At 41.3% G+C, this 16,380-nt stretch overlaps 1 protein-coding gene across 1 annotated transcript; it reads left to right on the forward strand.

Moving 5' to 3' along the window:
• The first annotated feature begins 1,389 nt into the window (after positions 1 to 1,389).
• LOC116219089 (GTPase IMAP family member 2-like) lies at positions 1,390 to 1,983 on the forward strand. The gene has a single exon (XM_031562026.1). It carries the CDS (start codon positions 1,390 to 1,392, stop codon positions 1,981 to 1,983), a length of 594 nt encoding a protein of 197 aa, XP_031417886.1.
• The last annotated feature ends 14,397 nt before the right edge of the window (positions 1,984 to 16,380 follow it).

The raw sequence follows: 16,380 nt of genomic DNA on the forward strand, positions 1-16,380 counted from the left end.
CTTATTGACAAATGGGCAAGGATCACCAATACATCTACTTTATATTCCCTCTAATGATAATAATAATAATAATAATAATAATAAGTGATGCATTTCCGCAACAGTAGCACACCCTCAGAGACGTCATGACTCAGAATAGACGTTAACAGATTTATTGGATGATCAGCCAGGGGAAAGGAAAAAAGGGGAAACAAACGGAAAAAGGGAGTACGCTCAGAGGATAACTATTGAACTGAAAAGGCCAAAACAGAGGAGATCTTTTCTTGATTAAACTAATTAACTTAAAAGGAGTTCTAAATAACAAAAGGTTAAGCCCAGAAGTATTTACAAAACATGGAAAACTAGGACACAAATGAAACTAAGGAAACACTGGAGCATGGGGCTCAGAAACAAAACTCACGAAAACCTGAGACTGGAGAGGTGATTTGGAAATCACAGAGACCTTTTCTGAATGTAAAGGAATCGGGATGACACGTCCATTAACGAACAAGGCCAGACAATGGGGGAGTGAGGAGTTCTTATCATTAGCGTGACAGGTGCAGTCCATTAGAATTCAGGTGATCGGGAAAGTGATGCAGTTGGGTGAGTTGTGGTTGGAGGGGGCGTGGCAGGAGCAGAGTTCAGCCCTGGCGTGACACGCAGACAGTCGCCCAGCAAATGACAGATTATACAAAGTGATTGAAGTGCGAGTGTTATCTGTGGTTCAGACGAAAACATGACATTTCTAGTTCCCTATCGCAGTGGACTGCGATATAACATATGGGACGTGACGTAGTCACGGAACCAATCGAAGCACAGCTCAGTATTCAAAAGGAAGCTAGTAGTCCATCACCTGCATTTATGCACTCCAGAGGGGACGGGCTCTGGAGAGTGATTGGACGAATCTCAGCCTTCCGGTGTGAGTGAATAGTGCTTCGATTGGTTCTGTGACTACGTCACGTCCCATATGTTATATCTGGTCCCTGCTAAGGGAACCGGGGTTACGGTCGTAACCCCAGATGTTTTTTCAATTTTCAGTGGACTAACAAATTCAAATTTGTCCTCAGCATTGGGATATTGCTCCATGACAATGGGTGAAATATTGACAGTTAATGATGGCTTGTTTTATGCAATGCTGTGCGCTTGAACAATCACAGTAATAATAATAATAATAATAATGATAATACACATAACTGCGTAATTCGCAAAAATAATGTGCATTATTGAAACAGACACAAAGAAAGTGGTAAAATTCACTAGCAGGAGGGATTTTAAAAATATAAAAATAATATCTATACAATGGTGCAACATTTGTTTGTTAAACTGTTTTCAAATGTTCCCAAAAGCACTAAATATTTCAAATTAAAACTCTTTGCTTTCACAGTGCCTTTACTTCCTGCTGATGTGAGGATGGTGTTGGTGGGGAAGACTGGATCAGGGAAGAGTGCATCAGGAAACACCATCCTGGGGAAACAAGGCTTTCAGTCTAAGCCGTCACCTAAATCTGTGACGGAAGAGTGTCAGATAAATGAGGTCATGTCAGGAGAAAAGACCATCTCAGTTACTGACACACCAGGTGTGTATGACACAGACTTCACAAATGAGGCTTTGAGGCGTGAGTTGGAAAGCTGTATTTACCTGACAGCTCCTGGACCCCATGTGTTCCTGCTAGTGATCAGTGTTGGGGTTAGATTCAGCATGGAAGAGAAGGATGCAGTGCAGTGGATCTGTGATCATTTTGGGAAGGAAGCTTTACGGTACGCAATAGTACTCTTCACCCACACTGATGAGCTCAAAGATATGACCTTAGAGCGATATGTTGATGAAAGTGATGATCTCCGGACGCTCATTAGTGACTGTGAAGGAAGATCTCATGGTTTTAACAATAATGGCGGAAATCCACGTCAGGTCACTCAACTGCTGCAGAAAATTGAATGCATGGTGGAGAGCAACAGAGTGAGGGGAAGAGAGTACTATACCAATGACATATACAAGAGAGCCTAGAAACAGATTGAAGATGCCAGGAGAGTAAAGAAAATTAAAGAAGTAGCTCTGGGTGTGGCTTCAGGTGTAGGAGTGGCAGCAGCAATAGCTGGAGAAGTTGTGCTTGGAGTCACAAGTCTCCTGATCCTGCCAGGACTGTTGATTGGAGTAGGGGCCGTAGCAGCAGTGGAAGGTGGTGTCGCACTCCTTGCAAACAAAATATCAGAGAATCGGAAACGTGATGATCAGAGAAAAAACAAGTAATATCTATAGTTCTTTCAAGAAACTGAAAGAAAAAAAAGTGTACATGTTTTTTTTTAGCAGAATTGCAATTTTCCTTTTGCAGCTGATAGGGGTTTTGTTAAGTTCCCATACGAAATGTTCTAGCCATGACTGTGTATACAAAATTGTGTTTCATACTTCCATACAGAAAATATTTTATGATAGTATCCTCTATAAGAAATTAATAAATATTCTGAAAAGAAAAAAAAACCAACCCAGTTCACACCACCATGCACTTGTTATGTTAGGTTCTTGCCTTATGTGACGAAGCTCATGTTCACTATATGGTCTGCCATTGCTCTGTTTTGATTAATTTTCATCCTACTGGCCACTGAAAGGGCCTGCATCTGAAGTGACTGGATAGTAACTCAGTCATCCTCCATCCACTAGCTAGCTGGCTGGAGAGTGACTCAGTCATCCACCATCCACTAGCTAGCTGGCTGGAGTGATCCAGTCTAAAAGCCTCATCTCTTTTCTCTCGTGGCCTGGATAATGCAAACAGCCTCTGCTATGTTCCATGACTGCATACCCACAGTAGGGTTGTGGTGGGGACAATACGGGCAGATTGACCCACTGTGGCATTTGTACACACACACAAACACACACACACACACACACACACACACACACACATTGTGACTTGTTATTTATAGATCACTGTGCTACACATATCAAAATGAGTGACCAGAAATCCCTTGAACTGGACCTTGAATCAGCCCCATGAACAGACAAGTTAGGGTGGCTCTATGGCACTCTGGCACCATGGTAATCATGGTTACCCAAGTGGGATTAAATAAATACAAGTAAAAAGCCAAAAGTGTCAGTCATAATAGTTAAAATCCTTGTTTTGTAAATATAATATAAGTCCCACTATGAATTAATGAAATTATGCAGCACATGAATACAATTAATATGTGATGCTGAATCAGTGTAACCAGCATGGTGAAAAAAAGTGGAAAAAAAACTGCGTGCGTGCGTGCGTGCGGCTAAGACATGAATGTAAACATGTGTGTGCATCATTATGTCTCACTATGTGCTCTCCCCATATCAGTCCTGAGTCAGCGCTCTTACATCTGAGAGATCGCCCCCTAGTGGTGTGGAGTCCCTGCCACATGCCCATGAAACCCAGTGGAAGATCTGCTGGTGCCCAGGGTGCTGGATGCAGCAGGGGTGAGATGTGTCACAGTAACCTGTGGATCTCTACCTCACCTTTTGCTGCTCTGTTAAAAAATGAATTGTCTCACTGTCTTCCCCTCTCTCTCACTCTCTCACTCACTCTCTCATTACTTTGTATGTCAATGATCTCTGACTATTCACTCTCTGGTTGAATTTTTGTTAATTAGCTCTCATGTTAGACAGCCATTACTTGCATTTCTGATCTGATTTGTCAAAAGACAGTGGCAGTTTGACCTCTTTTGCATTTTTATCATAGATGATTCCTGAACCTCTTCTACATGCCCACTGGGCATTTCTTTCTCTTTCACAGTCCAGGCAGCGCAGTATATCACTAAACAGTGGCTCATTTTTTAGTGTCACCAAGTGGGCGTGAACCAAGTCTGGTGTCCTTTGGTGGCCTGAAATAGGGTACTGTTAAGTGAGAAACCTACAACGATATGACATTAAAAAGCTTCCCTGCCACCATAATCACCTTACAATAAAAGATAGGTCACTTTATGAATATTGGAATATAATCACATGACCAAAACCTCACGCCACAAAACCAGCTTCTTCCCGGCTTCCGTTGGCCTTAGTAACAAGGCCACCTGACGTGGACTCTCATCCCGCCCCCACACCTCAAGCCTGTGTTATGTTAACACACACTACATTGCACACTGCACATTGCACATCCACTTTTGCACTCCTGCCCTGCTTTTTGTATTGAATTGTAGTACTTATTGTGTTTGTGTAGTACTTACTGTGTTTTTATGTTTTATGTTATGTTTTATGTTATGTGTAGTACTTACTGTGTTTGTATGTTTTTATGTTTACTGTATGCACCTATACATCAGAACAAATTCCAGGTAGGTGTAAACCTACTTGGCAATAAATACTATTCTGATTCTGAAATGTTTCATCGCAATGTATTTCATGTGTTGTTATTGTTATGAAGATTGTCACGTCTCAAGTCTCTTTATTCTGAGGAGGCTGGGCTTCCCCTGGTGTCCTCTAGGAGTCGCCACTGAAGAGGAAGCATCAGTGATTTCTGTAAGAGGTTTATGTCAGGCTACATGTACTGAACTGAACCGTCTAACACACACACACGTGCAAGCACACACACACATATGGAAAGAGAGAGAGAGAGAAAAAAAGGAGAGAGAAAGAGACAGATAGACAGAATATATAAAGAGACAGATAGACAGAGAGAGACAGAAATATATATGAGACAGACAGTTAGACATATAGAGAGACAGACTGACAGACAGACAGTCACGGAACGTATGGCTCAGACGGGAGGATTACAGAAAACAGGGCTTATTGATGGAACACAGGGGGATGGACACAATACAGGGCGGACTAACAGGCAGATGGGAAACACAGAGAAGGAGACTAGAGAAAACAGAACTAAACTACACAAAGTCACACTCTGGAATTACACAAAACACCAGAGAACACAAACACGCAAAACTACAACTGTGATCCCTAGCGTCTAACGCTGGGGAACACAAACTGGGAGAAACCAATAAACTAACAACATACAGGGGATACTAAACTAACACAAAGAACTATAACTTGGAAAATGAACTAACGATCCAACAAACAGAGTCTCACTCTGGCTATTGTGTGCAAGAACAGAAATACACCGCTCAAAGCCGGACAAGAGTCACGATAGACTTAGTGTCATATGCACCGAACTCTGGGTTCTGTAATCTTGGAAGCCTGGACGCACAAAACTTGCTGACGTGGAAGGCAGCAGACAGGGAGCTTGCTAGGATGTGAAAGAATCTGCTGTTCTCCGGCGAATATGTCGGATGCCCAGGCTTGGTTCAAGTTAGCTTGTTCAGAATAACAGACTTTTGAAAGATGGCTTAGCGAAAGAATGTGTTTATTCAGCCACTAGCCACGGTCAGCTCGACACAACACGAGCATGCACGAAGCACGTCTGCTGGTAATGAGAGAAAGATATGTAGACAGAGAGAGACAGAGAGTGAGAGAGAGAAATAAAGAGACAGATAGACATCGAGAGAGAGAGATAAAGAGAGAGGGAGGGAGAGGGAGCAATGTGGTGAGAATGTGGTTCTACTGGCTTTGTCCTCCTGTGTATAATAATTCATCACATGGAATTTGGTGTTTACTGATAGGGGTTCACACAGACTAATGAGGGTGGTTACCTGTAATCCACAGAGGCCAGAATTCTCATGTTTCTGAGATCCATGATAAAGCTAATCTATTCAGCTGCAGGACTGAGACCACTGTACCACTCAGACTGAGACCATTCGAATGAACCCAAACATGGGTCATTATTGTTATCCATGGGTTATCATCTTATAATGCCATACCACACTTAGTATCCTGAATTCAATTTCCCTGCCCTTACTTTGACCCTTGCTGCAAAAGCACAGAAATAGAACCAGAGACAGACAGTAGAGATACGAACATCATCAGGGTTGTGTACAAAGTCAACCTAGGGGAACAATGCAGTTCTGGAATGTTTTAGAGACATAGTCTGTACACAACTGACCCGCACCTAACAAGGAATTCTATCTAGAAGGCCATCTGAGATTTTACAATCCAAAGATTCCTGTAAATTTAGAGCCTTACATTCCCACAGGCAGCACACGGCTTGTGTCTTTTTTTGCTATTTCTGTGTGTTTTTTTCTGTGTAGTATTTGCATATGTGTGGTGCATGGTATGTGTGTTATGTGCTGTGTTGTATAGTATGTGTGTTATGTGTTGTGTTGTATAGTGTGTGTGTGATATGTGTTGTGTTCTATAGTATGTGTGTTATGTGTTGTGTTGTATAGTATGTGTGTTATGTGTTTTGTTTGAGCTGTGTTGTTGTCATGATTTTTTTCTGGGTTTTCTGTAAATGGGGTGCTGGCTGTGGGTGGAGACTTTAGAGGAAAATGCATTGCACTTACAGAAGTAGAAGCTGGTTAACAAGGGGAATTTCTAACATGAAATGTTTACTGGATTTTTTTTTGCAAAGGCATGCTGGCACATCTACATAGCTCAGCACCCAAGGTACCACAGCTAGGGCAGTGGTGGTTTTGAGTTAGAGACGTGCAGAACAGAATTGGACTATCAACTTGTGACTGCTGGATATCTTGTTTTGTGACATGATACATTTGTCAAAGTCTTTCCAAAGCACTGTATACAACCTTATCATTTTCATTATGAATCTCCATGAAGTTTTAATGTTATGATTGGCATAACTGTGTGTTGATTTGCAGTTCAAGGAAAACAAAGGTGTGGTCAAGGTGTGGCTTACATACTTTGCACATCTTCCAAAACTCAAAACACTGTCTACTTGAACTAAAGGCTGAAAGCATCTGAGTTACTCAATTTTGAAGGATTTCACTTTACAACTTCACAGACAATGTCAGGACCCAAAGGTAAGTTTTGCTCCTTTTGTGTACAATTGAAGTTATAAACCTTTAACTGAGTTAATTTAGGTTATAAGAAAGTATTTAAGGGGGTGATATCTGACAGACCCAAATACCCTATGAGGCGACTTTTTTATATTAAACATGTCAACAACAACAATGGACTAGTTCAGGACCGTGAACACCTGTTGTGGCTAAATTCTGCTAAGAACTGTGAGAAAGAGAGACATTGTATATTATGCACACACCTCCTCTAAAGATGAGTCCAAAGAGAGGACATGGGAAGAAAATGAAGGGATTTATCACAGGGCGTGGTGTGTGGTTACTGGTTACAGGATAAACAACATTTTGTCCCAGTGAATGACGTCCTGGCAGAACTGACTAGAAAACCTGTTGTAGTGAGTCAGTCATGTATGCATAAAGACATTTTCTATGGTCCAGAAACCTGTTTGTTATGATCAAATTAAAGGTGGGATGATTATGTTTATTATTGTTATGTGTTGCTTTTGCTGTTGTGTTCTTAGGTAAGTTGTATTGATTGTCTGACAAAACTTTAATTAAATACACAGATGCACAAAAACACTTTTATTAGAAATGAATGAAATACAGCTAAATATTAATTATTAGACATATAAATGAGCAACATACATTAATGTTCAGTTACACATGACATATGATATATTGCAGGGTTCTCAAACTCAAATTAACCGCGGGCCGATGAGCATACAGTCTGGTCAGTGGGGGGCAGATTTTTCAAGTCAAAGTGTTTTATTTGTCAAATGCACCAAAAAGCTTAGCGTCATCAGAGCAGTGAAATTCTTGTGACCTGGCAGGCAAAATCTACGCAGTTAAAAAGTTTTTCTGAAAGAGAAAACAATTGAACCATATTTCTATGTGTGCCTGAGCGGTTAGTTTGGTCAGACTTTAAGGATGGATGAAGGCACAACAACAGTACTTGAACTTAGGTCTGCTCACGCCAGAGTCCTCTTCCCAACTGAGCTGTGCGGCACGTATTTAAACTGCTGGCCATTACCATTAAACATGCATTAATCAATTAGCCGTTTCACACGGTATTCTCTTCTTCCACGCATACTGGCATAAAGGCCCCGTCACACCATAACGTTCTGGTCAATGTTCTATGACGTTAGAGGAAACGTTGGTAATCGTCCATGGTCGCTGTTATAGCGCCAGAAGAACGTTGTGTGAAAGCGGATGAACGCTGTAATCATCGGTGATCGGCGGAGAACGCTGGTCCGAATATTTTTTTTTAACATGCACAAAATTTCTCATGGAGACCAGCGTTCTTCAACGTTTAATTTGAAAGTTGGAGAACGTTCGTGGAATGTTTTACTAACGTTGCACGCGTTTGGCTATCGTTAGTCATGTCGTTACCCTAGCGTTACTTGGTTGTTATTAATCGTTTGCCTTGCAGTGAACGACTCACAGGCGACCTGTCAACGACCACTGAACGGACCCCTAGCGCACGCAGCGTGTGACTAACGTCAAACGAACGTCATATGGCGTCCAATGAGCGTCATTCAGCGTTTCCCGAACGTCCATGCATGTGGGTAGGGTAGACTGAGTACAGTGGATGCACCCGAAATAACTTATGTGCGCAGCAATCCTGAGACGTGAATTTTAGTTTGGACATGCCAATTAACGTCCTCTTTGATCCTGGAAAATTTGAGCACCTAACCCAGCTCTCGTACGAAGATATCAGCGAAAGTTTTTTCACCAAGGGAAGATCTTGATTTTATCATGTCCCTTCTACAATTAATATGTTATTAACCATACGTGATCAACAAACGCAACTTCCATCATTGTAAGCGTTATTCTGTGCACTATGAATCTACATATTCCATGCTATCATGTCATGCAAGTTCATTGCATAATCTAGCGAAAAGCGTGAGGTGGTCAGCGGGTACAGTTGAGACACAATGTCTCAACTGTACCCGCAATAAGCAGGTTAGAAGTCAAAGTTAGACAACAAACAAAGCAAATGAAAATAAAATGTTATATTTTTGATATTAGAACTGTCCTATATGAATGGGTGTCTTTTCAAACATGAAAGTAATAAGAATGATTTATCTTGGGGTCTAAATAAGCAAGGTGGGAGATCGGGTACAGTTGATACAGCTTGATTGTGATATAGCCTGTATTTTCAATCCTTGGTCAGTCACCATCAATGGGTTTAAATGGGTGTCTCAACTGTACTCATTCTACCCTACATAAACCGATGCTTTTTAAGTAGGCCTAGGGTTCAGTTGATTTTGGGCTACCGTAAAGAACACCCACTATGGAGGATCCAGAAAGACTAAGGAGGGTATATATGCTTGCTTGAGCCCAGCATGAAGTAGATGTACTGAACTTGAACATAGCTGAGCACTGTTATAGCTGGTGCTGTTCCATGGCAGATGGATATGATATGAAGACTCTTGTGACATGGACAATGTGTGGGGATGTATTTATTTTAATAACATAAAACCTCAGGGATAACGCACGTTATTTCGTAAATCACAGTAATAATAACAGTAAATCTTCGTCCGAAGACATTGCTAGTGAAAGAGGCTTTGTATTCTTCTTACTTTCAGCAGCATTTATCATCTTCTTACTTGCAACAGCGCTAGTAGCAGAAGCCCCCCTCACAACATTTCTTCGTCTCGGCGGCCTGATGTTCACTGTTCACATCAACTGAATCCACTATGATTTTCCAGCGTTTTATACCCGTTTGACCATAAAACCCACACGCCAGCAAAACGCTATTCTGTCGTTATTCACATGTTAATCACACGCTCAACACGCTCGTCTAAAGTTGACTTATCGTTTGTCGCGCGCCAGTGACACGTCAGCACACGTTCGTTGCGCGCCAGTGACACGTCATGTACATGACTTTATCAGTCAGAAAGATCTGAAGATGAGTCTCGCAGACACAGACACTAGAGGACTTTGCATGACCAATCACTTCATATTGACATTGTATTATTCAAATCCAACCCTGAATCTGTCTATAATAGACAGAATTATAGACCAGATATATTTATTCATGAATTAAAATACATGCCTGACTATCTCAGTAAAACAGGTTTTTCAGTCAGTTTTGCCATGACATGCATGATTCACTGGGACAGAATGTTGTTTAGCGTGTGCTGATGTGTCATTATGTAATAGCTTCTTATCACCACCAGTAATCACCCACCACGCCCTGTGATCCTTGCTGATGTGGCAATGATACAGTAAAGGTACCATCAGTTTAATCTGTTCTGATCTTTCATCTTGTTCGGATTCCCTTTATTGTCTTTCCATAACCTTCATTCACCTTTAGAGGAGGTGTGTGAAAAAGATACAGTTTCTCTCTTTCTCACATTTCTTAACATAATTCAGCCACAGCAGGTATTAAATGAAATGCTTCAGCTGACTGCAGAGAAAGTGTGTTACATGTTAGTATTATAAGCCTGATGTTGTAAAAATGTCTATAAAAAAGTCTATTTAGCTGAGACCTTTCAAATGAACCCAAACACGACAAAGAAATCATCTTATAACACAATACCTAGAAAAGCACAAGGAAAGAACCAGAGACAGACAGTAGAGATAAGAACATCATCAGGGGTGTGTAAAAAGTCAACTGAGTGGAACAACACAGTTCTGGAATGTTTTTAGAGGCATAGTGTGTGCACAATCAGTATCGATCACAGGGCGTGGTGGGTGGATACTGGTGGTGATAAGAAGCTATTACATAATGGCATATCAGCACACGGTAAACAACATTCTGTACCAGTGAATCATGCATGTCAGAACTGATTAAAAAACCTGTTTTACCGAGATAGTCTGGCATGTTTGTTAATACATAAAGAAATGTTTTATGGTCCAGAAATCTGTCTGTTATAATTAGATAAAAGGATGCATTTGAGTATTAAGATGTCAGTATGAACTGATGGTCATGCAATGTCTTCTAGTGTATGTGCCTGTGTCTTTGAGACTCATCTTCAGATCTTTCTGACTGATTTTGATACATTAATTCTGCTGAGTCATCACTGTATTCATGAAGTTGATGGAAATGTGGGTCTGGTTTTCATAACCGCTTGTTCTTTTCATTTTGAATCACATGTTTCTGTCTCTCCGACTATCCCTGCCAGCTTTATAACTTCCCATTGCTTATAAATTATTTGGGTGTGACTGCTGGATATTTTATTTTGTGACATAATAACTTTGTCATAGCCTTTCCAAAACACTGTATAAAACCCTATCATTTCCATTATGAATCTCTGAAGTTGAATGAAGTTTTAATGTAATGATTGACATTTGTATCTCTGTGTCGATTGGTTGATGCAGTTCAAGGAAAACAAAGGTGTGGTCAAGGTGTGGCTTACATACTTTACTCATCTCCCAACTCAAAACACTGTCTACTTGTCCTAAACGCTTAAAGCACCTGAGTGAACTCTGTTTTGAAGGTTTTTAAGCAAAATCTTCATAGACAAATGGATTGGTTAATGAAAGGTGATATAACTTGACTACCTAAAACCACAAAGTAATTAACAATAATAAGTACACAGTTATGCTTTCATGTATTATTTGTTTAACTTTAGCCATAATTTCTCTTTACAGCACTTAATCCAGTGAAATATGAGAGGCAAGCCAATGAATACTATGGTAAGTGTTACATTTACAGTAATTGTATGGTAGAGGCTTTTATCCAGTGTCTTTTCATGTGTGGAGGGGGGGTCTGTGGAGGGACCTTTTGAGATGGATGGTGATATTTCCCAGTCATTTAATTTGCTCCTCTCCAGTCAGAGACACCTAAGAAAAGACTCCCATGCTACCCATAGACATAGGATCTTGCATGCATTACTAACCATTTTTCCTCCTCTAACTTGGCACCGTGATCACACGGATTACACACAGCCTGCGTATGGTTAACATAGCCACACACACACACAGAAAACTCAAAGTTTGTGCTTTGTCCAGTTTTAGTCTGACCTGTCTTCACGACTGTGCACACACATGCACATGGAACTATGGAGACAGAACAAAGAAATACACACACATTCTTTCTGGCGTGTATTCGACAGCACACACTCGAGCACACATGCACAAGCACACACACACAAACACTCTCTCTCTCACTCACACACAACACTCCCCTTTAGTTCATTAATTAAATACATATAGATCACATATAGTGTGTTACGTCTGATAACTTTGTAAAAACATACTTTTTATTGTATATGGTGGTTTATTCAATGTTGCGCAAGAGTGAATGCTGCCAACCTCTTCTTTTCCGAACTCCTAAGACTTTTAACCTTTAAACTATTGATATGATAATTTTGTGATAGTTATTAATTTAATTGTTAATCAGAGTTCCAGATTAATAGCTTAGTATTTTTTATTAGACTGATTCATGACTAATCTTTATTTTGATCACCATAGTAGACACCTTGTGTGGCTCCCCCATGTGTTCTACTTAATTGATCTGCTGTTGTGTTTCATAGTTGATGCCTATCTAATCGGGTGAGATCACCAACATTGTATTGGCGCTGTTGTCAGGATAGTACCAACATTATCTTGGTAGCTCTCATGAGGACAGTATTAATATTTATGCAGAATTACACCCACATTTATTTTGGCACCGTTCACAAGGTATGGTGCCTAAATTATTCTCATGCCAGTGAGGCTGGTACCTATGGTGCCTACATTATTCTCATGCCAGTGAGGCTGGTAGATTAGATTAGATTAGTACAAGTACTGAGGCAACGAAATGCAGTTAGCATCTAACCAGAAGTGCAAAGCAGAAGAGTGCAGAGTATGTGCATAATGGTAATATCAATATAGATAAATAGGATATACTATACAGTATGATATAAGATATAAGGGGTATGAACAGTAAGAACATGAGCAGCAATAATGGTGATTAGTGCAGATGTGATATACAGTAGATATATGTAAAGTGCAGGTGAAGTACAGGTGAAGGTGGCAGTAGAAGTTATAAAGTTATAAATGAGGTAGGAGACATGATAAGATATAAATACGGTGAATATGGATATGGACAACAATTTTAAATAAATAGATATAGACAAATGAACAATTTTAGTGCAAATGTTCAGTGGCTGGAGGGAGGTGTGTGGCAGTCAGGCCAGGGTATGGGGGAATACAGTCACTGTAGGAAGGAGTGTGAGGGGGTAGCCAGGGGGGGCTATTACCGTGGTGCAGAGTTCAACAGGGTGACAGCCGCAGGGAAGAAGCTGTTCCTGAGCCTGCTGGTCCGGGAACGGAGGGCCCTGTAGCGCCTCCCTGAGGGAAGGAGGGCAAACAGTCTGTGGTTGGGATGGGAGCTGTCCTTCTCGATGCTGCGCGCCTTCCGCAGACATCTTTTGAGCTGGACAGCCTCGATGGTGGGGAGTGGGGAACCAGTGATGCTTTGGGCAGTTTTCACTACCCTCTGGAGTGTTTTGCGGTCCGCAACAGAGCAGCTGCCATACCAGACTGAGATGCAGTTGGTGAGGATGCTCTCAATGGTGCAGCGGTAGAAGTTCACCAGAATCTGAGGAGACAGATGGGCCTTCTTCAATCTCCTCAGGAAGAAGAGATGCTGGTGAGCCTTCTTGATTAAGGTTGAGGTGTTGAGGGTCCAAGAGAGGTCCTCGGAGATGTGGACACCCAGGAATTTAAAGCTGGCGACACGCTCCACCTCTGTCCCGTTGATACAGATCGGCGTGTGTGCACCACCTTTGGTCCTCCTGAAGTCCACAATGAGCTCTTTGGTTTTCATGGTGTTGAGAGCCAGGTTGTTGTTGGCACACCACTCTGCCAGGTGCTGGACCTCTTCCCTGTAGGCCGACTCATCATTGTTGCTGATGAGGCCAATCACCGTTGTGTCGTCTGCAAACTTTACAATGGTATTAGAACCATGTACAGCTGTGCAGTCGTAGGTGAAGAGGGAGTAGAGGAGAAGGCTCAGCACGCAGCCCTGTGGGACACCAGTGTTCAGGATGAGGGTTGAGGAGGTGTTGTTGTCTTACCTGACAGACTGGGGTCTGTTGGTTAGGAAGTCCAGAATCCAGTTACTGAGGGAGGTGTTGATGCCCAGATCACTGAGTTTTGTGATCAGTTTGGAGGGGATTATGGTGTTAAATGCAGAGCTGAAGTCTATGAACAGCAGTCTCGCGTAGGTGTTACTGTTGTCCAGGTGGGAAAGGGGGAGTGTAGTGCCGTGGAGATGGCATCCTCCATGCTCCTATTCTGGCGGTAGGCGAATTGGAGGGGGTCCAGTGTGGGTGGTAGACATGTTTTGAGATGAGCCAGGACCAGCCTCTCGAAGCACTTCATGATGGTTGGAGTGAGTGCAACTGGGCGAAAGTCATTAAGGCTCGGTGCCTTGGAGTGCCTTGGCAATGGAGGTGGTTTTGAAGCACGTGGGGACAGCTGCTTGGGCCAGTGACAGGTTGAATATGTCAGTCAAGCTCAGTCAGCTGCCCAGCACAGGCCCTGAGCACGCGTCCAGGGATGCCATCAGGGCCAGCAGCCTTTCGTGCATTAGTCCTGCTCAGTGCAGCACACACGTCGGTGGAGGAGAGTGTGAGGGGCTGGTTGTCTGTAGTGAGCACAGCCTTGATGGCCGCCTCCTGGTTGTCCCTGTTGAAGCGTGCATAAAAGCTGTTAAGCTCATCAGGGAATGATGCTTTGCCCGTTTGGGGAGAAGTGTTGATGGGTTTATAGTCCGTTATGGCCTGGATGCCTTGCCACATGTGTCGGGGGTCGGAGTTGTTTTTGAAGTGCTCCTCAATCTTTAGCTTGTAGCTGTGCTTGGCCTTTTTGATGCCCCTCTTCAGGTCGGCCCTGGATGAACTGTAGGCCTGGGTGTCACCTGATCTGAAAGCAATACCGCGTGCCTTCAGCAAAAGGCAGACCTCCCTGTTCATCCATGGCTTCTGACCTATGGTACCTACATTATTTCGATGCAAGTGTGAGGCTGGTACTTGTTGTACCTACAAAAGCGTTACCAGTTTCTTTCTTTTTGTTTGTCATATGCTGGCTGTGAAGTGACCCTTGTCTGTGTTGGGCCAGACCAGATCACTATTCTTTTTGTTTACTTAATGAAATAAAAATAAAATTTTTTTCTCATGGATGCCTTTAAGCTGATATTGTAAGTCTACCTTCGAGGAGAGAATCCCCACAAATCCAGTAAGTCACATAACTTCCCTGATCAAGGCAAAACATTTGATTATCTGTCCATTTCTTAAATTAAAGGACTAAAGAGTTACCGAATTCTCCATACTTTAAGTGGAAAGAATTTTTTGCTTTGAAGAGGACCTATTAGAAGAGTTTAGTCTTCTATTCATAGAGTCTTCAAATACGTAGGTCCTTTTCGGTACGGAGGCAAGGAATGGACCGCACCTTCATGTTAATTCTATCTGTCTGTGAGGAAGCTGACTCGTGATGAGTGGTGGTTCACTGGCATAAGAAGAGAAAAAAACTTTAAACTTAAAATATTTCAGCAACTTAAATAAAGAGCTGAAGACACGATTGAAGAGAGTGTCAGAGGGAAAAATGACATTTCTAGTTTTGTCTAATTTCAGTGGAAGACATTGGATTATTGCTCCGTGACATTGAGTGAATTATTGACGGTTAATAATGGCTTGTTTTACCCAATATTAATTATGATATTAATAACACACATTATTGAAACATACAAACAGAGAGTAATAACATTTACCTAGGGATTTAAAAATATATATATTTATATATATATATTAGTGCTGTCAGTTAAACGCGTTATTAACGGCGTTAACGCAAACCCATTTTAACGCCGTTAATTTTTTTTTCGCGAGATTAACGCGATTTTTTTTTAATTCATTTTTTTTTTTTTTTTTTAGATGAACGTTCTTTTTGGCCTCGCAAACTGTGTAGTAGGCTACCGTTACGGTTTGAGTGAATGGTGAGTGCGATACGGCGAAATGGATGATAAAAAGCTTCTGAATGGAAAGTTGACTTTTAAAAGTTGTGTTGTGCAATAGAAGCGAGCTTCACTGTTGTCTGAAAATGTCAACAGGCAGCTGGCTGACAGCAAAGAAGTAGTAGGCTTACCTTTTATTGGTAACCTAACTGTTACGGTTCATTGTTTCTGAATTAAGAGGCCTGACTGCTATGTTCCCAGCAAACTTGGAAAAAAAAGAAAATATTAAGCCATGGTTTAACTGCACTATAGGCTGAGTCCTTGTTTACCTGAAATGTGCACTTTATAATTTTATTTTGTACCGCCCTGTTTGGCAATGTTGGTTTTCAATAAAATAAAACATTTGCTTAAAGCAAGCCAATCCACTTTTCCATGTTGATAAGGGCATTAAAATACAAATAAAATGATGGAAAAAATAAATAAACGAAGGGACATTTAGAATAGATACAAATTTGAGATTAATCGCGGTTAATTTTGAGTTAACTATGACATAAATGCGATTAATCGCGATTAAATATTTTAATCGTTTGACAGCACTAATATATATATATATAATATCTGTATAATGTTGCAGCGTATGTTTGTGAAACTGTTGTCAGGTGTTTCCAAAAACGCTAAATATTTTTCTAACTCTTTGCTTTCACA

Source organism: Clupea harengus, chromosome 24 (assembly GCF_900700415.2).
Source record: "Clupea harengus chromosome 24, Ch_v2.0.2, whole genome shotgun sequence".
In the NCBI taxonomy this organism is placed as follows: domain Eukaryota; kingdom Metazoa; phylum Chordata; class Actinopteri; order Clupeiformes; family Clupeidae; genus Clupea; species Clupea harengus.